The sequence below is a fragment of the Mytilus californianus genome, unplaced genomic scaffold, assembly GCF_021869535.1.
Source record: "Mytilus californianus isolate M0D057914Y unplaced genomic scaffold, xbMytCali1.0.p SCAF_2, whole genome shotgun sequence".
NCBI lineage: Eukaryota > Metazoa > Mollusca > Bivalvia > Mytilida > Mytilidae > Mytilus > Mytilus californianus.
This window is the reverse complement of record NW_026262668.1, coordinates 56,008,260-56,031,990: the sequence shown is the minus strand read 5'-3', so window position 1 is coordinate 56,031,990 and position 23,731 is coordinate 56,008,260. Positions and strand designations below refer to the sequence as shown.

Genomic DNA, 23,731 nt, shown 5'->3' with positions numbered 1-23,731 from the left:
CGCCATCTTTGTTATTTCTATTGTAGAGGGCGCTCTTATCATTTTTCAAACTAATAATTTTAACTCATCCATATTAATAAGTTATTTCTATTCAATATCAAATTAATACTGATAAATATAAAAACTAAACCTTTCATTACAAATTTCTCGTTTCTTTTCAATGCATTGGTTGAAATAAACTGGTATCTGCTCGATTGAAACGATACAAACATAGTGAAAAAGACAACCGTAAACCAGCTTAGAATTTGTAAACTACAAAACGAAATCGGTTATTGTTCGTTCCGTTTTGGTGTTTCATACTGACTAATATGGTTTGTATTAGCTTAAGACCCTTCAAACATTAATGATAGATATATTAAAGACTGTTTTACAAAAGGATGGAACTGTTTTACTTTCAAAGTCGTATTATAGTGATATCTGTTATGTACGGATTTCGACTCTCACCAGTTAATTTCTTCTTTTACACGTGCTTTTTAGACTTCCTGTTTAAACATACACAAGTTTCTAAATTGTTTTTTAAGTAAATTAAACTTATTTTAACAATCATGAAGCGTTCTAGAATCATTAACAAGCAGTTTCAGCTTCTGTTTGATGATGGAAAACAGGTTTTTCCAAGAAAATACCGCAAACGACCGCACAGGATTTGAAATTACCGGAGTTTCATTAGACCTTTTCTAACAGTTACAAAAAGTTTTTTTACCTAAAATTTCGTGGGGAGAAGGGGGTGCGGACTATTTACCACTGCGAACTATACAAGCCTTTCTACGGTAGGTCAAGTATATTCGGTGTATGGAAGGACTGTAAGGTGTACATGTCCAACTGGCAGGTGTCATCTGACCTTGACCTCATTTTCATGGTTCAGTGGTTATAGTTAAGTTTTTGTGTTTTGGTCTGTTTTTCTTATACTGTATGCAATAGGTCTACTATATTTGGTGTATGGAATGATTGTAAGGTGTACGTGTCTAGCTGGCAGGTGTCATTTGACCTTGACCTCATTTTCATGGTTCAGTGGTCAAAGTTAAGATTTTGAGTTTTGGTCTTTTTTTCTAATACTATATGCAATAGATCAACTATATTTGGTGTATGGAAATATTTTATGATCTATATGTCAGTCGCACAGGTTTTATTTGACCTTGACCTCATTTTCACAGTTCATTGGTCAGTGTTAAGTTTTTGTGTTTTTGTCTGTTTTTCTTGAACTATAAGCAATAGGTCAACTATATTTGTTGTATGGAAGAATTGTTAGCTGTACATGCCTGCCTAGCATGGTTCATCTGACCTTGACCTCATTTTCATGGTTCATTGGTCAATGTTTAGTTTTCTTGGTTAATGTTAAGTTTATGTGACAGTTGTAATAAAGCTTTTTATTTAGGACTATCAACATAATATCAGTGATTAGTTAAGAAGGCGAGACATTTCAGCTTGTGCACTCTTGTTACTTTAATTTTCAGATGGCTACTAATTGCAAAATTTATTATTAATTTGATTTAATGGGAAATCTAATTAGAGAACTAGGAGAGAAGAAATGTATCTTCCAGGCAACAATTTATCTTTAACCATACTTTATTTATGTTAGAAATAACTGCAATTAAATCATGCAAAAATTATAAATTCCACTTAATTTTAGGTCCAGCAAGAGAAGATAGTATTCCAGAGAATGTTGTTGAAGAGTATGACGAAGGGGGTGCTGAAGGTAAACTGTAATGTTAAGATTTATGTTGTCAATTGGAAAGTAGTACATCTATACAGTTTGTCCTATTTATTTATCAATATGAAATTTTCCTCAAAATAATTTGCTTGTTTCTTGTTTCCGGCGGAATGAATTAGTTTGTGATAGGTCAGTTTAAGGGTTGTCTTATTTCCTTGAAGATTATATAGCCTCATCATGTTTCATTGACTTCCAAATTTTTGCATATTTATATGTTAAATTTTGTGTTTAGTTAAGTTTAAGGGGTACCCAACGCTTTGATGAAAAAAGATTTGACTCTTTAATTTTCATAAAATTTTGACAAAATATTTACTTTGACTTGTTCATGTTGTTGCCAAAAACATAAAATTTCAAGAAATTTGAACCACAGAATTTACAGGAATAAAATTTCATTGGATATATAGCAGTTTGACAAACAATAATTTGTTAGCTTGATTTCTCTTTACTTATATCAAGTGATTTAAACGTTCAACTGATTTTTAAAGAGTTACCTCCCTTAGGTGTTCTGTATCCCCTTAAAGGGAACAATTATGATAAGTCAATGGTATTTAGTACAGTTGTTAGTACAAAAATGTATTCCATTTCTTTTCAACAGAGATTATTTGGCCCAACAAGGTTCATTGACTTTGAATGTTTTGCATAGTTTACATGTTAAAATAAAGAAATTTAAAAAGGAAAATGCTCAGCAGGATAAGATCTGCAAATATGTCAACATGACTGAAATTGTCAGTAAAGTCTTAATAGAGTTAGTCCCCTTTAATGGTGATTTTTACTAAAAGGTGGCCATTGTTGAAGATGCAAGTGAACAGCACAGGCTCTTTATAGCTTTTAGCTTAAATATTTTTTACTGACCATTCATGATGTCTAATAGGGTTATGGTTAGGAACCTCAGGTTGACATAGGACTTTATTTAATGATCATTTCATTTTATAAAATCCTGTTTGCAAAACTTTAGACCTACTGATACCAAAGTGGCAAACTTGTTGAATTGATGTGAATATTTCTTTCTGTTCTTGAGTCTGTATTGATTGTGTTCTTTGTATTCTCCTTGTGGCACATAGTTAACTTGTTTTTTTTGTAACATTGTTCATCATTTCAAATTTATTTGATAGTTGCTTTGAATTTTATTCATCTTTTTTATGCCCCACCTACAATAGTAGTAGGGGCATTATGTTTTCTGGTCTGTGCATCCCTCTGTCCCGCTTCAGGTTGAAGTTTTTGGTCAAGGTAGTTTTTGATGAAGTTGAAGTCCAATCAACTTGAAACTTAGTACACATGTTCCCTATGATAAGATCTTTCTAATTTTAATGCCAAATTAGAGTTTTGACCCCAATTTCATGGTTTACTGAACATAGAAAATGATAGTGCGAGTGGGGCATCCGTGTAATATGGACACATTCTTGTTTTTTTATGAAAGTATTAAAATTAATATGATACTGGGAAGTTTTGATTTTTGTTTTCTCAAAAACAGTTATATATATATACATGTATGTCATTAGTACATCACTTGACCTCCTTTTCATTCTTCTTAAAATGGGATTCTTATTTCCTTTACAAAGTGCCTTGGCAATGTATATATATACGTACAAAGTGCAGTTAACACTAATTAGAAAAAGTGCATTGTAACTTTAAAAAAAAATTATTGGCTAATGGTATGTGCATTTATGTGTACTGTAGAATGCATCAGAGGAAGTCGTTTTAATTGCTACACTGGCAAAGTGTTGGTAACTTTAAGTCAGAGGTCTAAGGTATTTCACCACTTTTAAATTCCGCTATAGAGAAAATATAAAAACACATTTTAAAAAAAATATTGTGGTGAAGTTATTCCTTGTTGGATTTGAATGAAATTTTTACAGTTAAATACAGAAATGTCTGCAGTTTCTTGCAATAATTTTGAAAAACTTGTTTGATTTATATTTTTAAGGAAATAATCTGAATTTCTGCTAAAAAATGAATGGGTATATTGGAAATAATTAAATTTGTATTTATATAATGATTCCTCATCAATGCCTTATCTTTAAAAAGTTTCATAATAACCATAGAAAACTGGACCTATTTATGAGTTTAAAAGTAAATATCAAACTGAAATAAGTTTTTGATCATTTTAAAACTAATGTTTTTATATGTACTTTATAGCGGAATTTCCTAGTGGTGACCTCTGACTGTAAAACAGTTATTGGCTAATGGTATGTGCATTTATGTGTAGAATGTGCCAGAGGAAGTCTATGTCATAATTGTTACACTGTCAAAGTGTTGGTTAGTCAGAGTTCAATGGTGTTTCACCACCTCAAAATTCCGCTATAGAGTAAAAATAAAACACATTCATAAAACAAATTGTCGTGGAGTTACTCTTTGTCCAATATGAATGAATTTTTTACAATTAAATACAGAAATGTCTGCAGTTTCTTGCAATTATTTTGATATGCCCTATCTACGATAGTAGAGGGGCATTATGTTTTTTGGTCTGTGCGTCTGTTCATCCATTGTCTATATTGGATTTAATTATATTTGTACTTATATAATGATTCCTCAGCAATGCCTTATCTTTAATAATAACCAAAGAAAACTGCACTTTTTAATGAGTTTAAAAGTAAAATTTGAACTGAAATAAGTTTTTTATAATCTTAAAACAAATGTTTTTATATGAACTTTATAGTGGGAATTTTTGGGTAACCTCTGACTGTACATTAAGTTGATGACTATTGAGAGAGAAAATCATGTAGAAATCTGTAGCATCTGATGAACCATCATTTAGGGGGCTGACCTTTATTTCACAAATAAATCTTACAACAAAATATTCTCATAAGCCATAAATAATTCTGTATACTTTAAACAATTTTAGTTGTAAGATTTTTTGTGTTTGAAATTGATTTGATATAGCTCTTGATTCAGATTTTTCCATTACTATTGCTATTAAATTATGTTTCAAAATCATTAGATATGAGTCCAACCCCTCTAATACTTGTCCTAGTTTTACCATTTTCATAGTAGATTTGGATATTACAAATTGTATAAATAATAAACTGACGTCTTAACAAGTTATCAGTATCAAAAGTAATCATTTATTTATTTTTATTTCAGTTGAAGAGGAGGAGATCGAATCTATTGATACAGCAGAGCAGGAATTTGATTTTAAACTATTTGTGAACAAGTAAATTTTTTTATTTGAATTTTGCATGTTAAAGGAATCTACCCAAAAAGTTTCAAAAAGATTTATATTAAAATCAGCCCCACCTTTACTAAGGAAAAGTAGAATTGGTCATTTGTGGATGCCTTCAAAAAATAACTTTGTCATCATAGTGCATAAAACACACAACAGAAAAAGATATATATTGTATATAACACTAACAGTAAATGATATATAGTTCATATAACACAAGCAGAAAATGATTTTTCAAAGGGTAATTATGTACAGTATTGATTGTATGAAATCTGTAAGCCTACATGCCTCAAGTGCATTCAGTAAATGAATATTAGAGTTTGATGAGTTCTTTTAAAATTTCCCACAACTTTCAATACATAAGGGTAGTGAACACAACCTCCTTTCAATAGAAAATTATTCGGTCTTGAATTTTCTTAATATTGATGATGTGAGGGGAATGTCAAGGAAACAGCAACTAAATAACATTAAAAAGTCATCTTATGTCTAGAGCATGTTGAGAATTACAAAGTTTATCCCCAATAAAAATATTTGAAAGCATTTACTGTGGATCCATTTATTTTCATTGGTATCATTTTTGTGGATTGAGGAAAATTTGTATTTTCGTGGATATTTGATCTTGTGGTTTTGCCAATTTCTGCATAAAAGCCCATACAAAATTTATACGTTGTACAACATTTAAATTCACAGTCCATGTTTACCAAGGAAATCCACAAAAATTCCTGAGATGGATTAAAAAAAAAATTTTGAGTCTGAAATTAACTATCACTGACAGATTCTACTGAAAATTTTTTTATGTATGTGAAGTCTAGTAATTATTACTTTTCAATTTGTTCCAGGTTTTGCAAAGGTGATGTTCTGAAAGCTTATGTACTGTTGTTAGCTGACTTCCAGAAGAATTCTACACACACCAATCATTGTATCATCAAAATGTTACACCGAATCTCTGTAGATATAGGATATATGGGAATGGTCTTCCAGGCTTCACTCTTCAGAGTGTTTCAGAAAATCCTTTTATCACCTCTGGCTAAGGCAGCACGGTATAAGGTAATGATAGAATTTATGATTGAAGCCTAGCTATGCAAAATGGCTAAGGCAGCACAGTATAAGGTAATGATAGAATTTATGATTGATACCTAGCTATACAAAATGGCTAAGGCAGCACGGTATAAGGTAAGGATGGAATGATACGCAGCTAGAAAAAAGAGCACAAAAATCTTTATTTGGAAGATAAAGAAATATAGCGATAAAATCATCAGCTTTTTGAAAGCAAACCACATTGTTTAAAATTTGTCATGATTGATCTTAATGTAATCTGAGAAAACCCTCCTCAGTTTGACTCTCTCAGTTTAAGCTTTTACTGTGTTGGTTCTCTGTACATTTTATTTTAACATAGTTACAAAAAAATTATTATAGAAACAGTAAGTTTTGCATGTCACCTCTGAAAAGTAAAAATGGCAAGGTGTTATTTATCTGTCAAAGGAGTTTGTTAGATAATATCAAATGAGTTTCATATTTGCAATACATAATTTAGCCTTCCCTGTGCACAATTGACATCTATTTTGAATAAAAGACTAAAAATTCATTTATTGTTGTAGGAAATAGTGAAGTTTGGCCACTTTGTAATTGGAAAATTTGTACAGTGTGCTGAGAAAAATAAGAAGATTTTCATGGAGATGCTGTTCTGGAAGGGAGGAAAAGAATCAGTAGAATGTGTAGATGGCTATGGATCTTATGACAGGTACATGTGTTTGTTTATAGTTAATATGACAATTAGATATGTCATAAGTAGCTTATATGACAGGTATATGTGTTCATAAATAGTTTGTTTGACAGTTAGATATGTCATAAGTAACTTATATGACAGTTAGATGTGTCATAAGTAACTTATATGACAGTTAGATGTGTCGTAAGTAACTTATATGACAGTTAGATGTGACATAAGTAACTTATATGACAGAAATTTGTACTCATAAATAGTATATTTGACAGTTATCTGAGTCATAAGTAGCTTATATGATTAGGTTATTGTGTTTTATAAGAAATTGTTATGACAGGTATGTGTACATGGTGTAGATATGAGTAAAATACCTCAACTGGTGGTTTCTAAGTGATAAAGATGGAGTTGCAATACCATCCATAGCATCTTACAGAGGATGGTTCCATCACAGTTTATTTGATGCATTAAATGCTTAAAACCAGGCTATAGAATTTTTTGTCTAAACAGACTCAACTTTTTCCTTATAATAAAAACTTATTCTACTCCTGACTACATTATGTCGACATGGACATTTGTGACCATAACATTCTGTTTATATTTTGATACTTCTGGAAAATAAATTCAAGAGCATATGATCATTGTTCTGTCTCCCCATATGTCTGGAACAGATGCGTGTAAAATGCACAATTGGAAAACTTATTTCTGTTTAGAAAAAAACATTTTAAAAGTTTTTTTAAAATTTTAAAAGTACCCAGGTCTCAAATTGGTCAAATATTTTATTCTTTCGTGTATTCAGTAAGTGAACAAATAAAATAAAACAAGAAACTGAAGAATTTTGTTTATTTATAGCAAGGGTACATCATCATGGACAGAAGATCTAGAGACAGAACTTAGAAGCCTGTTTGAGGAATATAGTCAGTTAGAAGATAATGGTAAGATGTAATTAAGATATTCTTTTGACAGTCAAGAGGAGTTTCTTGATGTTTCATGTCTTCACCTTATGTCAAAGTAAAAGGGCAATTTTTTTGTGGGCATATTTTATTAGGACAAGATCAAATTCAGTTTGGTAGATACCTCCCATCTTTTCTGTAAATTCATTATTTAAGATTAAAAGTTAGAAATCTTCCCACTCAAAGTTTTGACTGAAATTCATATTTAGAAATTAGCACAAAATGATGAGCAATTTTTCAAAATATTTATACAAGAATACATTACAGAAAAAGACATAGCTGAATGTATCATGGAACGTCTATCAGACAACAGTAAAACCAGAGGACAGATTATTCGTGAGTTAAAAAAACAAAATTTGATTGGTAGTGCTAAAGAACTGAAGAGGAAACAACCAGGGTAAGTTGTCAGACATCAATATCTTAGCCTCAATATCATTTCACATATACAACTGATATATCTCTATAAATATTTCATAAAAAATTAATAAATTCCCTTTTTAAGATTGTTTAACAATGTTTGTTAAACTGAATTGGTGGTGACATGAATTATGTTTATGCCCCACCTACAATAGTAAGCTGGCATTTGGTTTTCAGGTTTGTGCGTCCATCAGTTCTTTCGTCCTGTATCAGGTTAAAGTTGTTTAAGATTGTTTACCATAAAGTTATGGTGACATCAGCTTTAAAATTTGAACACAAGTTCATTATGAAGTGAACTTGAAAAAAAATATATACCAAATTAAGATTTATGGAGTTTGACATGGAAATAATAAAGTGAGATTGGGACATGTTGTCCAATAATCACATATTCTTGGTTTATGTCTTTTCAAGTTTGTTTTTATGCCACACTGTTCTAAATTCAACTTTTTCATTTGTGTAGATGTGATCATGTGTCATTAAATCTACAGTAAGAAAGTCCCTCAGGCATTGCTATGCTAACGCAGACTCTTGCGTTTAGAATGACATCCCTTTTGTCTAAAAAATATTGGTTTCTTCAAAGAGTTCAATGTCTGTGGCCTGTGGCTCTAGCATTATCCATGTTTTTTTTAGAATCTATGCATCACAATATAAACTACCTCTATATTAGTAGCTATTATGTAAATATTTCCTTTTGCATCATTCTTCTCGGCCAACTAGTATATAGTTAAACAGATTTGACTAGAATTCAATAGAGCCTCAAATGGATTTCAATGCTTTTCTGCATAGAGATGTCATGAAATGTAGGTGGACATCAAGAACCTTTCAGCTCTTTTACCGTGTTAATGCCAAAAAAAGCCTCTAAAGGCTGATATTACAGGTCTACAGAACAACAGATATTTAATACACATTTTTTTTCAGGAGAAAACATGCAGGACCATGGACAGAAGAAGAGGAGGAAGAACTGACAAATATGTTTCAGGAGTTCAAATCATCAGCTGGTAAGCTAAATGGAGATTTTTTATGTAAAATAGTTGTTCATATTCAGAATAATATAAAAATAAGGAGATGTGGTATGATTGCCAATTAGACAACTTAACTTATAGCCACCAGATTTCAAATGAAGTGGATATAAGCAATTAAAGGTTACCGTAAGACTTCAACAAAGAGAAAAAACGATACTGTTTAGTCAGCTATAAAAGGCCAGATATTGACAGACATGAACCAACGTCAACCATAGTCAGAAGTTGCTCATTATTTACAAAGTACAGATCGGTATAAGATTCATATGCATACATTTTCCACTACATACATGATAATTTCACATGTTAATCGTTGTATTCATTTTATAATACTAACTTGTACATAACAAATAAAGTCCAGATCTTATCACAGACTTGCTTAAGCCTATTGTTTTGAATCTGTTGTCTTTTATTATGTATATTATAACCAATTGACTTGATGTGAAAATGATCTTGTTTAGGGCTTATTTTTTACTGATTGCAAAAATAATTTTATTTAGATAAACTTTTTTTATTACAACAAGGTGTAGTTTCAGTAGTCAAAGTCTCCTATAGTTTGTATTGAATTGATTTGCTTGATCACTTGAGAATTTTATGCCGATTAGACATATTTTTTTATAGTTATTGTCCTTTGCAATATAGGCAGAAATTTGTTTGAAAACATGCACTGTTTTCTAATATTTAGATGAAAGAATGGGGGTCTCAATGTAAGATTGTGGATAAGACTTGCAGCTGGATGTAACCCCCCCCCCCCCATTCCTATTTTAAAGTTTTGTGAAAATTCCGTCCCACATATATATTTCGATGCAAAATCCTAACCCATTATACATTCTCAGTCATCTCATATACAATCTGTGACAACTAAAGGAGACTTTAAAAGGATTATTAATTAGATTTTAGCATAGTATATAAAGACATCTAATTGAAAAATGAACATATATGACCCATTGATATATTACCGTGATGAAATAGCACCCCATTGATATATTTGACATATAAAAAAGTGACCATTTCAGTAGCACATCTTTGTATAAGAACCTCCATGGATAAAAGCTGATAATGATACATTTGCTATTTGTGTGCTTTTTATGCCCTCGCCGTAGTGGAGGGGGCATTAAGTTTTACCCTTGTCTGTCTGTACGTCCGTCTGTCCGTACGTCCATCTGTATGTCCCAAAGTTGGTTTCCGTTCTCTAACTTTAGTTTGCCTCAACCAAATGTTATGAAACTTATACACAATGCTAAATGCCACAAAATACAGATTGAGTTTGAATTTTGGTGGTGTCACTTTTACCGTTCTAGAGTTATGCCTGTTTACAAATGGAAAAATTGCTGAATTTTTCGTTTCTGTTCTCTAACTTAAGTTAGCCTCAACCAAATGTTATGAGACTTATACACAATACTTATTACCACAAAACTCAGATCAAGTACAAATTTGGGTAGCGTCACTTTTACTGTTCTTCAGTTATGTCCTGTTATAACTTTATATGATATGCAAGCGGGGGCATCATCTGTGTCCCATGGACACATTCCCCATTTATCTGTTTTCATTTACTAAGAGTATAGTCACATACCTGTGTAATGCTTATAGTGATTGATTACCAAAATGTACAGTTAATTCTTCTTCAAGTTCTTATTAATACAAATAGAGTGAAATTTTTGTTTCAGATCCAGTGGGAAATATTATGTCAGCCATGACAGTTCATCGTTCTAAACAACGTGTTATTGAAAAACTGTTAGGTTTAGGACTTGTAAATGACCGTAGTGAGTTGTATAAGAAACGTGGGAAGAAATCTAAGAATGATGACTATGACAGTGATTCTAGGGATGGTTATGAGGAAGATGGAGGTTTTGTTGTCAGTCAGAGAAATGTTGAAAGTAGTGGTATGTTCCGTTATAAAAAATACACAGAGCTGCCCTTCAACTTCTATATTTTAGGAACAAGCATTTGGAAATATTTTCACACAATTTCGCTCATTTTGAGATGACTTGAAAGTTGAGTCCTTTTTTCAAACTGTTGAATTCGTACTAGATTCTTAGCATCAACCAAGTAGTATTGATGGTTTCACTGCATTCCCTTTTTTAAATTTCTTGTCGTTTTTTCTAAAAACATTCAAGAACGATTTATGGAATGTAGAAGTTTAAAATTGAATGATTTTAATGACTGTAAATTTCTCAGGAATCGAACATTAGGAGTTTCGAGTTAATCATAAGTTTTAAGTACATTGTGATTCTGAAATTCATCTACAATGCTTGTTCAGTTTATCAAATGGCAGGAAATCATCATATTTTTTAATTTTATTACCTGTAAAAGTATTTGAATAACTGATAATAATTTCACTCATTTAATTTTGCCTGAAACCATTTTGTATTTTATGACAAAGTGTCTAATATGGTGAAGACAATTGCATGCATGTGTATTACATAGTAAATAAAGCATAAGTTTGACTCATGAAAATTTTTTTTCTACATAATTTAATAAAAGTTTACTTTTTTTTTAATCAGAATTGGAAATTGCCTTTGCTGAAAAGATATTTATGTATGTTTTATTTATAGACCTTTATAACTCTTACAAATACATGTATACACAAAAACAGAGAAATGTAGGACCATATTTACTTATAGTACAGCTGTCAGTGTTAGTGTATAAAGGGAAGTAATTCAAGCTAGACTTTGATTATTTTTTTTCTAGACTCTAGTTCAGAAGAGGAAGAAGATACAGATTCAAATGTTAGTGACAAAGAAATGGACAGTGATAAAGAAAATGACAATACTCTTCATGATTCTCCAGACATGACTGCTGTTATGCAAAATCTTATTCAAAAAGGTGAACATGTTTTTATTTTCATTAAATTTTTTTAAGAAGAATGCTATAACCATGAATATGTTTACAATTAAACCACCTTTTTTATGAAAGAGACAACCGTGTGATTTTTCCTTTGGTATACTGAAATTTTCATTTCATGATTAAATCAAACTTGACACAGTATAATTCTAATAAGCTATTAAAAAAAAATATGATCTTTTACGGTTATCGCTATTTAACGAAATTTTCCTTTGATCTTACTGACTGATAATTTCCTTTCTCAGCACAGTAGAGTGATATGAAAAATTATCACTAGAAACTAAGGGCGCACGTGCCCGTTATCAATGAAATTAACAACGTTGTCATAGGTAAAATAGCGATAAACAGATTATCATTGGTCATCTAAACTCGATTGCTTTTCTCACTTTCGCCGTACCGGCTCAAGCGAGAAAATCAATCTCGTTGAGATGATAAACGATAATCTATAATTATCTATAGCCAAAATAAAAATTATGTCTTGTTTCCTACCTTCTGTCACAAAAAATTGGGTTTGTAGGTAGAAATCTTTTTTTTTAAACTATTTTGGACAAAATTTAGAAATATCACATGTTTTCTCCCAAGTCTGTTCTAAATTGACACTACACTACAGTAATATGTGCATGCACAATGCGTGATTTTCAATATCTAGTGTTATGACAACTTTTTCACTCGATTTTGGTAAATTTTATTACAGATTTGACTGAATAAGTCAGTGGAAATAGGATTCAAAGTCTTCTCTAACAAAACAAAATGCTATTTCTAAAATTATTTTTTTAGCAAGGCAACAAAAGGATAAAGGGTCAGTGATCAAACACATAGAGAGTGATCAGAAGACAGGAAAACAGACGTATATTTTCTTTTGCCTCGTTAAAACTTTATTTAATAGGTTCTTTTGAATAAATTGTTGTTTTCATCTATAATACAACTAACAGTACAATTGTTGAATACTTATGCTAGTTCTCAAAAATATGATGATGCCTTTTCATTTATTACATTGAAATAACAATATGTTAGAAACAGAAATGTTAAATATTTCATCAGTTCAACTTTTGTGTCAATAAATAAAAATTTTATAATGGGTTTTGTTATTAGTTTTTTCATTATTTTAGGCTATAGCTCACAAATACAGTGGATACAGAGAGCCCTGAAAAGAGTCTTAGAAAGTAGAAGTAAGTTAGTGAGCAATTTATATCATGCTCCTCTTTATGAATTATATTATTTTTATACCCCCATTCGTTAGGAATGCTAGTGTAGGCTCTTTCACATTCACCTTGTCTTTCTGTTCTAACAAATATGAGTGTCACTTTTCTCAGGAAATACTCAACAGAATGACTTCATATTTGGTCAGGACCTTCACATTGGTGGTTGTTACATGTGAGCAATTTTTTTTATGTGTCAGACACCTGCCTCATGTTGACTGATACTTTGATTTTTCTATATGTTGAATGAAATTGAAAAGTTCCCCACAAATTTCTCCAGTACTACACATCAGAATGACAATATTTGGTCAGCAGCTTGATGGTGAGCTGCAATGTTCCAGCGTTTTTCTGATCTGTCAGAATTGACCTACTGTTTTCTTTTCTGTGTACTTCAAATTATTTGTACGGGTATGCTTAGCTCAATATTACATGCATTTTTGTTGTTGTAAATAAGGAAAGGAAAATGATATAGAATTACAATATATTGAAATGAAGCATAATTTTTTATAACCATATACAGTCAAACTTGTATTAAGCAGTCACTCTTGGGAAGTATCAAAAGTGACCTATGAAATGAGGTTTCGAAAAAAATTCTGGTTCTGACATCACCTGTGGTCGGAACCGGGGCAAATTGTTTTAGTGTTTTCAATCGGTTGAGTTATAGTTCTTGCGTCAGTGAACTGAAAAATAGGTGACCACTGATTTGAGTTAAATTATATAGAGAAAATGTTTGGGAGGGTCTGAAAGTGACCGTTAGAGGCAGGTGACCGCTGAAACGAGGTGACCGTTAAGGCAGGTTTGAATGTACTCCCATTCATTAGTCATATATATTAAATAAATAGATGTTCTTATGCTATTCCTTATCACAACAAATACTAGAAGATCTTTTTTTTGTTGAAGATTGATTCTGAAATGTTTTTAATTGATTGCATATATATAGATAGACAGCTGGACTATTGACAGGATAACCTCCTGTATTCTTTCATAACATCCTTGATAATACGGAACATTACGAATTGTATGAGTAAAAAATATTATCTTACAGCTTTGTATTATTAAAGATCTGCACTTTTCATTCTTTCCTCCTGTTAAGCATCAGAAGTCTCTGTACCAATTGTTCCATTATCAGAAGAGAATGAAACAGCCATGGAAGATCAGATGTTTTTGTCATTTCTACAACAAATTGGTATTTCACCTCCTTCAAATGCACAGGTTTGTTCATTCATGCATAAAGAGTATATTTACTTTTCGTTTACAGAGATGTAATCATTGTTTCACAAGGTTTTGTAAAAGGATAGTATTTATGCTTATCAGTATCTCGACCTAATAAACCCATGTTCCTGTTTATGGTATAAACTTGTATGAAGTTTTCAGAAGAACTAGATAATTGTTTAATTTGCCTTTCTAAATACATTAAAAATCTGAAATTGGTCCAAGTTGGAGGAGAATTTTTGTTTCACTTAAACCATACTTTATAAAGTCCCTGGGAAGCTAATTGATTAGAATATGGTACTTTAAAAGTTATTTTTATGCTTGTAAAAAATTTGGGGAATCAAGCATAGGTGTTGCTTTCCAGTATAAGTAGCAACAAGGTCAACACCTTTATTCAATTTTAAGCGAAGTTGCCATGTTGTCAAAATCAGCTATATAATCTGATAAATGCCATCTGGGTTTTAATATTTTGATTTCCAGACAATTTCTTTTTAGCCATAAACAATATCTCTTATAATGCCTCATGGGGTGAAGAAGACCAAAAGTGAACCATGACATAGTGATCCTACATTTTGTCTTCTGCTGCTACACATTTAGTTTTAGTCTGTGTTAAATGTTATTAGATATCAATTACTGAATGGAATTTTACGAAACTTGGACAGAAGCTTTTTATTAGAAAACAGTATGCATAGCATTTTTTTTTTTCATTTTTCGTTTTTTAATGGTAAATTAAATTATGGTTTTTTTTGCAATCAAAATTTAGAGATGGTCTGGGGTTACATTTTTTTAGACATCAATAACTTCTTCAAACCTTTTTAGAATTTTATGAAACTTTACTTTGCCTGCAATGAACGTTACAAAATGTGCGACTTAGGGATTACTATCTGGTGGAAGCGGCGTAAACAGAATATTTTACTGATAAAAGGACTTTTTTTTAGCCAGTCAACATCATACTAGACACTGACATCAGCCATCCCAAGGTAGACACTGGTTTCAGCAGTACCCTTTACTTGAATTTTATTATTCCTTGCTATAGGTCATCAACTAATCAGGGGTGAAACTTAACTTTGTAAGGCCAGTAGCCAGCTGGGCTATTAGACTTGAAAATCAGTTAGCCCAGACAAAAAGTTAGTAGCCCACTTTATTTCACCATGAGTATCACCGGTGAAGCCAGCGAAGCGGGCTGAACTTGCTAGGGGGGTTTGAAATTTTAGACTCAAAACCCTGCATTCTGAGCATACCTGGAGGTGATTTAGATGCTTGGGAAAATGTAAATTTTGTCTTATTTTTGTTGTTGACTCCAATCAAATTTAATAAAAAAAAAAATCATTTACAAAATGGGAATCTTCATGCCCTGTGTACCAGTTTTTTTTTTAATATCTTTTTAAGACAACTAAAGAATTCTCTGTCCTTAAATACATGTAGATGATCTATGAAATATTTAATTTTATTTCTTTAATAATCTAATTTATTAAATATCTTGATCGATTTATTTTGCGTAACTACGTACATTTGTAAACAAATGACCCCCCTTTTTTCTCAAAAGACTTGTACACGTATTTCAAAATCATTGTCATAAAATTGATATCTCCTCTGATTTTCTCTTTTTTGTAAACTGTTCAGTAAGTAGGAAACTAAAATTCATTTTGAACTAATGTTATTTATTTGTGGTCGACAATATTCTACTTTCGTTTTTGACCTTCATTCTCTGGACACCACGTGGGCTTTGAAAAGGGAACTACAAAAACCAAGGTACTGTTTTCCAGATTCTTAACAACATTGTATATTATACGTTCTTTTATTTGACTGATATTATTTCATAACATGCTATTGTCATCTTCTCTGAATTTCTTCGCTTTCTTGAAGCCAAAACCGAACAGGGTATTTGATCGCCTATTGTAAATGACCATCGGAACGTCTCTCTCGTTATCCTTGCAAACATACGATACTTTCCGGACTTTAAATAGACGACCAATCAGTGACCTGAATTAACGTGAACTATATTTAGTCAAAGGTAAACACTGATTTTACATCCTTGTTTATCGCGACCGCGACTTTTGTTTTAAAAAGATTTTTTTTTCTTTTTGAATTTATTTTTTTGTCAGTGAAGTAGCCGGCACTTGGAGCCATGGTAAATAGCGGATTTCCTTCTGTCGAGTACTTTGTTTTCAATTCGCCACCTGGGCTACCACAACTGAATAAAAAGATCGCCCAGGTCAATTTCTGGTCGCTTTTGGCGACTGGGCGACCGTTAAGTTTTTTCCCTGTTAATCCTTTTCACTATGGTTTTCACCAATAAAAGAGACCACAATTGAATGTTCAGATGTATAGAAATTAAGGTTATATCCATACGAGCTGCCTTCAGGAAAACCAGACAGGCTTTGATGTCATCTGTTTTGTTTATCATCTAGTAAATGAAGAACTTGATTGAATTCAGATTTAGGGCTACTAGTTTTTGCACACAGAAATTACAACTGTTTTCTCAAATTTTATTATTATGAAGGAAGCTTTTTGGAGAATCCCAGCAGAATTACATGGTCAGGAGTTACAAGAAGTTATTGATGGCATAACTATTGATGATAATGGAGAAGCAATCAATGCTCACATGATTAAAGCTAAAAAGCCACAGAAGAAGGACAAGAAAAAGAATAAAAAGAAAGATAAGAAAAAGAAGAAGCATGATAAGGTTCAGAAAAATGAAAGTAGAAAGGAAGAGAAACAGAAAAAGTCGAAGAAAAAGAATGATATGCTGAAGGCTTTGGCAGAGAAAAGAAAGACTAAACGTGGGGGAGAAAGAAGGTAATTAATTATCTCATTTATACATTTACTAACAGTTTTTTTCAGGGTATTCAGGGAACTTGAAGATTCTATTGTTTAACTGTGACACATTTACAGACTGTTTATGATTAAGTTTACCATGTTTCAGAGGCGGATTTAGAAGGTTTTCCAGGGGGCCCGCCCCCCCCCCCCCCCCCCCCCCCCCCTTTTGTGGGAAAAATTTGGTTGATTATATAGGGAATCATTGAAGTATGACTGCAGCGGGCCCCCTCTTAGGCAGTCAATGGGCCCCCCTTATGAAAATTTCTGGATCCGCCACTGTTTGCATTGTCATGGAGTCACCCCAAGGGTCAAAGATGTGAACTTGACTCGTCAGATTGGTACTAAGCATACAAACAAAGAGCAGAAAGATAAAACACTGAGTACAGATCTAAGAGTACTCGCAATAACTGAAAGCTAGTTCAAACCCCCATTTTTAGCTAATGAATAAACCATGTTTTCCATGACTAAAACAAATATCTCCTTTTGCATTTATGGAATTATTGCAGTAGTCTCGAGCTCTAATTAATAGTGTTATGACTTGTGTATAAAAATCATAATTGAAAGACATCTATAGAGAATTTATTTATTGCATGAATCAAGACTTTTTTTGCATTATGGCTGGACCATATATTCAGGTCTTGAAAAATATTACAAAAATACCTTGATTTTTCATGTTGAAAAAAGATTCATATTTTTACTCGTCAGAGCCTATACGATTTAATCTGTACATGTTTCTGAAAAAGTTCTAAAATTATACTTTTCTATAAGATTACTATTATATGTACCTAAAAAAAGGGAATTGATACTGGCTTATATCTCTTTCTTCTAGTGAAATTGCATTTTTTGTAAGTTTTTGGAGATGTCTAAAAGATGACATGTTGTAAGACTAAATTTATTACCCTACCCGGTTTGCTCTTTTTTCATGGCAGTCAAAAATCTACATCCCTCCTATCTATCCACATTTGATATCCTTTGAATGATATCAGATATCTTTATTACATGATTATCCTGAATATGCATGAACGATTGCTTCTGAACGTTCAGCACATAATCAATTGAAAAATTGAAATTTGATAGGAGGCAGGTGATAACGTGATCCCTCCTGATCATTACCATTTTACTTTGACGAGGGTCTGGATGGGGGTCCTTCATTTTTTTATTCTTTAATTTTTTAGGCCATTTTTCTCTATTCTGTATACTTTTTGCCCATTATTCTCTATTCTTTATTTTTTAGCACCTCATTATTCGAATTCTCTATTCTTTTATTTTTTGGGTCCATTTTTCTCTATTCTTTATATTTTTTCCCATTATTCTATTCTGTAAATCCCCATCCACACTGTCCTTTATACTATCAAACTTTCAAGTTTGTATTGTTTAAAAACTCTTTAAACTATTAAAATTTATATTTTTGGTGAATATTTGAATAGGAAAGCAAAGATGCAGTCAGAACAATCTGATGAGGAAAATGAAGAAATTGTTCCACTAGAAAATGAAGAAAATGTTCCAGTAGATAATGAAGCTAATGTTGCTATGGAAACAGAGGTCCCTCAGTCACCTGTTGCTACCACACCAAATACAGAAATGGCCAAAAAGTCAAATAGTTCTTCGTCAAAAAAGAAAAGGAGGATCAAACGTTTAATTGATTCAGATAGTGAAGACAGGTACTCTTTAAATATTTTTGTTGATTTCGGTCACTACATTATTGTACAAGTCAATCATTGTCATGAGACTGAAGATTTGGCAATTTTTATTCATACACTCTCACAAGGTGGTGTCCAGCATCAGTTACTTGCTGCAATCATTTACATTTTCATTCAAGCTTTTGGTGGTCTACATGTCTTTGAAACCTTGGTTTAGAATATTTACAATGACTGATGTCATGCTCATAGAGCTGTCTTGTATTGTCTACGGATAAAATACAGTTCACCAGATAAGCTGAAATTTTGTCAGTAAGGAGGTGGTATGTATGATAAGAGCCATTAATTGGCCCCTGAAATTGTAAAAAAAAGTAAAATCATTCAAGTCTTTCAAAATTACATAAAATTTGTTGATAAATGAACAGCCTGATATAATCTGGACATTTTGGTGCATGTCACTTGCGATGCCATTATGATGCCATTATGACATCATAAACATGACAATTCAATGTACAGTCAACTCCACTTAATCCCATACGGCTTAATTGTATTATTTTCTCCTGCACATAACCATTTCCTATTCATCTAATGTTATAAAATCTTGTTATTTGCATAAGCCTAACTAGTTGTCTTTTGGTTAATTGCATATACAAAAATTGATATCTAGTAGAATAGAGAATGTAAACAGGAAATGTGTGAAAGAGACAACAACCTGACCAAAGAGCGGAAAACAGCCCAAGGCCACGAATGGGTCTTCAACGCAGCAAGAAAATCCGGCACCCAGAGGTGGGCTTCAGCTGCCCCTTAACAATATACTAGTTAAGCGAACTCCAAAACATGCATTTATAGAACATAGATATATTTAATTAAAATTTGACCATTTTCTTACCAGTAACGGAAATAAGCTTAGTATTTTGATTATAACATAATTCTTACATGCATTATATTTTTGTTTTTATTTCATAACTATTTTGCATTGTTTACCATAGATAAAGTTTGAACAGTTTCTTTCATGTTTTTATGATGCAATGTTGATTTATTTTCCCACAGTGTGTACTGGTAAATGTGTTCCCTTTCTTGTATTTTAAGCCTTGAGGTCAAAAAAATTGTCTGAAGGAAATTGTTGTTAAAACACAAAAGGTGTTAATTATGAATTGGATTTCAAACTGTGACCAGAGATTACATTCTGGATGAATTTTAAGAACAATGATTCCTATTGATTAAATTTCAAAGACCACCTGATGTTGTACACTCATGATTTGGCTTTGGGTGATTTGGTTTCAGTTTAAACATGACAGGCCTTTGATATATGATTGAAGATTTTATACGTTAAACATGTAAATTTAATTATTGTTAAAAAATGTTTTTTCTTCTTATTCTTATATTTTTTTATGTACAGCACTTGTGTCAAATTTAAAAATTAAAATCTTCTCTACAAATTTCTTGTTTCTTTTCACTGCATTGGTTATAATAAACTGGAATCTACTTGAATTTGACGGAACGAAAAAAGTATAAAGTCAACCAAGAATCAGTCTACGATGTATATACTACAAAACGTAATCGGTTATTCGTTCCGTTTTGGTGTTTCATACTGACGCATGCATTTTGTTTTAGCTTAAGATCCTTCAAACCTTAATGTGATAGATATATTAAATATTGTTTTACACAAAGCTAGAACTGTTTTACTTTCAAAGTTGTTTTCTAGTGATATCTATTAAGTATGAATTTTCCGTACACTCTCATCGTATTTATTTTCTTTTACACGTGCTATTGAAACTTCTGGTTTAAACATACACACAAGTTTCTAAATTGTTTTTGTGTAATTTTGACTTATCTTAACACTAGTGAAGTGTTCTAGAATCATTTACAAGCAGTTTCAACTTCTATTTGATGATGCTAAACGGGTTTTTTCCATGAAAATACCACGAACGACCACACACGATTTGAAATTACTGTAGTTTCATTAGATATTTTCTATCAATTACAAAAAGTTTTTTTACCTGAAATTTCATGGTGAGAAGGGGGGGTGCATACAATGTACCAGTGCGAACTATACAAGCCCGATTACGGTATGCAAATAACCTAAATCAACTGTATTTGGAAAATAGAATACATCAAGTACTCTGCTCATATCATGGAATCATATGGTATTACATTTTTCTTTGATTTCACAGTGATAACGAAAAGCTTCCACCAGTTTTATCTCTGGACAATACAGAGAATAAAGATTCTGATGTGGAGGAAGAATCACAGTCACAGAAACGTCCCTTAGTGTTTGGAGATAGTAGTGATGAAGAAGTACAACCAACAAAACGTCAGAAGATATCAGATGGAGATGAAAGTGAAGATGATGATACACCTCTTGCTACAATCAAACAATCAGGTAGGGACTTCTGTATGGGGATGTTTTTCAATATACTGAGAAAAAACATGTAAACACCAGTTATTTACTATTCGTACCGTAGAAATTAGGTTTCTGTAACTTGATATGATGATGTATCATGGGATGGGGGTTGTCATATATCAAAGTCAAGTCACTCTTACCTTGACTGTGACTCCTGTGATAGTAAAAAACTGTCTGATTTGTGTTCATTGCATAACTTTTGTACCACATAACTTAGATTGACAAGCATTTATAAGCAGAAGCATCATAGGATCGGGATGTGTCAAAAACCTAAAGTCACGTCACTCTGTCCTGGACCTCAACCCCAATGAGTAAGAGGCATACTGTTCTCTGGGGATAAAATGAATGACTGAAAGCCAAAATCTCAAAATGTCATTGGCTCAATACTGAATTTCACAGCATCAACTCTAAAATTCATGTACAGGGGGTATTAGTCCTGCTATGCAGACAGCTCTTGTTGATTTTGAACAAAGTATAGAGAGCTAGTGTTAAGAGTGGGCGATTGTTGGTTATTCCTCAGTCAATAAACTAAAATTTTAAAATTGCAATTTGCTACTGCTTTATTTATTGCAAGAGGGGGTATGTTTGGTTGTACAAAATATATAAATACAGTCAAATTTGGTCTGTTGAAGACTCTGGACGCACAAGAACACTGTCAACTATTCTTGATGAGGAATATCCACTGATGGGGATGTTTAAATTTACAGCTTCATCTGATTTAGTGTGGGGATGTATTAATGCCATGTTGGTTGGTCGGTTGGCAGGCGGTATCATCAGACACATTTTTTGAAACTAAATACACTAAGGATAATTATGGCCAAGTTGGTTCCATTTAGCCCAAAAGTTTTAGAGGACAAGATTTTTGTAAAAGTTAATGAACCACTCATCTTCCAAATTATTACCGTCATAAGAGGTTACAACTCAATGTCCAGATATTGTACAATGAATTACCATCATTAATATTGGTAACAAAGTAGAAACATTCTGTCTTGTTTCAGAGTCGTTCCCAGCTACATTATACAGTCAAGGTACATTAGATTCAGATGATTCTGAAGAAGATGATCATGTTCCATTACGTAGAGTTCTTCAGAAGAAAAACATTATTGAAAGTGATGACGAAGATTGATAATATGGCTGTAGCTAAAATTAAAGAATTGGCAAAACTTAAAGTAGAATAATCTATGTGCAATTCCTTGTCAAATAGAAACAATAAAATGTATCAATGGTGACAAGGAACAAATCATGTATTCATATGAAATAACAAGGATGAAATATTCGTTATGATGATGCTATCTGAAATTGCTGGGCAGAGTGCTATTGTTTCTTCTAATTTGTGTGTCAGCATTGTTTACTTGTTTGTATGAGAAATTTTGGTTAGACAGACACTTGGGAGTCTGACAAGTATGATTTTTTGAACAATTATAGTTGATGTCTGCATGTACTGTAAGCAGGTCTGTCAGCCTATTTGTGAACTCCCAACTGCAGAAGTAACAAAACAAAACCAATTATAGATTTTTTTCAGGATTGTTTGATGTCCTATGTAATTACATGTGGAATGGAATAATTGTGTTGATAATATTACAAAAGATAAAAGATTGAATTTTTTTTTTTAAATAGATAAAATGATTCTTCTTGAAACAGAAGAAATAGGAAGTCATTTTTGAGTTTATTATAGTGGTCGTGTAATAGCATTATCCTATTTATACATTACTTCAAATGTTATAATAACCAGTAAGTTAAAACAAACATTTTCCCTTTATTTTTCATAATATTTAATAATTGATTCCTTTTACATTGATTTTCAATTGAATGAAAGTGTATTTAAAGTCAATTAAAAAGTGCTTTGTAAACATTGCAAAATGCACTTATTTATGAATGAGATCATTTATTATATTTAATGTAAATATACCTGCATATTTTTATGATATATAGATAGAAATATGTAATGTGCAATTTGATTATAAATTAAACTGCTTAATAAAGAAGCTGTTAAATTTGATTTCTCTTTTATTCCAAGCAACAGATAACCTGAGATGATTCAGTTATATGTTCCTATATGTATGAATAAAACAAGGTGTGGGGTGGGGTATATGTCAATGAGACTGTCAACATATGGTATACAACAATAGAAAAATGTTTATTCAATATGTCAAACCCAAATTGCCTGGAGACAAGAAAAGTTGTGAACAAAGTTAACAAAGTCTATCAAAGATCTGCCACTTAGATCCCTTTTTATACGCCCGTCAAATTTTTGACGGGACGTATTATGTTATACAAATGTCCGGCGTCTGTCCGGCGTAAACATGTCGCACCGTAACTTGAGAATGACTTATCCAAATTTCATGAAACTTAACATAGTTGTTTCTTATGATGGTCAAACGATCTGTATACTTTTTGGTGAAAATAAGATTAAAACTTTTTGAGTTACGGGACTTAGTAACTAAAACAGGTGTGTGTTTTTTTTTCACATGTCGCGCCGTATCTCAAAAACAATTTATGATTATTGCTTAAAACTTTACACACTTCTTAGTTATATTAATCTTAAGATCTCTATACTTTTTGGTGATGATTCAAAATTTTATTTTTGAGTTATTGAGTATTTTGTTAAAAAAGGGGGAGGGGTTTTTCACATGTCGCGCCG

The 23,731-nt window shown here is 31.9% G+C and overlaps 1 protein-coding gene across 1 annotated transcript in view; it reads left to right on the top strand.

The window, feature by feature from the left end:
* The window catches only part of LOC127730088 (protein timeless homolog), an 82,736-nt gene extending 59,647 nt beyond the window's left edge, over window positions 1-23,089 (top strand). Inside the window, exons 19-33 of the mRNA XM_052238143.1 lie at window positions 1,628-1,693; window positions 4,790-4,859; window positions 5,708-5,915; window positions 6,467-6,609; window positions 7,438-7,520; window positions 7,806-7,935; window positions 8,874-8,953; window positions 10,642-10,857; window positions 11,666-11,800; window positions 12,928-12,987; window positions 14,111-14,229; window positions 16,733-17,028; window positions 18,477-18,710; window positions 20,861-21,069; window positions 22,089-23,089. Of these exons, the coding sequence (XP_052094103.1) occupies window positions 1,628-1,693; window positions 4,790-4,859; window positions 5,708-5,915; window positions 6,467-6,609; window positions 7,438-7,520; window positions 7,806-7,935; window positions 8,874-8,953; window positions 10,642-10,857; window positions 11,666-11,800; window positions 12,928-12,987; window positions 14,111-14,229; window positions 16,733-17,028; window positions 18,477-18,710; window positions 20,861-21,069; window positions 22,089-22,216 (2,177 nt within the window). The 3' untranslated portion in view covers window positions 22,217-23,089. The remainder of the gene's footprint in view (window positions 1-1,627; window positions 1,694-4,789; window positions 4,860-5,707; window positions 5,916-6,466; window positions 6,610-7,437; window positions 7,521-7,805; window positions 7,936-8,873; window positions 8,954-10,641; window positions 10,858-11,665; window positions 11,801-12,927; window positions 12,988-14,110; window positions 14,230-16,732; window positions 17,029-18,476; window positions 18,711-20,860; window positions 21,070-22,088) is intronic.
* The last annotated feature ends 642 nt before the right edge of the window (window positions 23,090-23,731 follow it).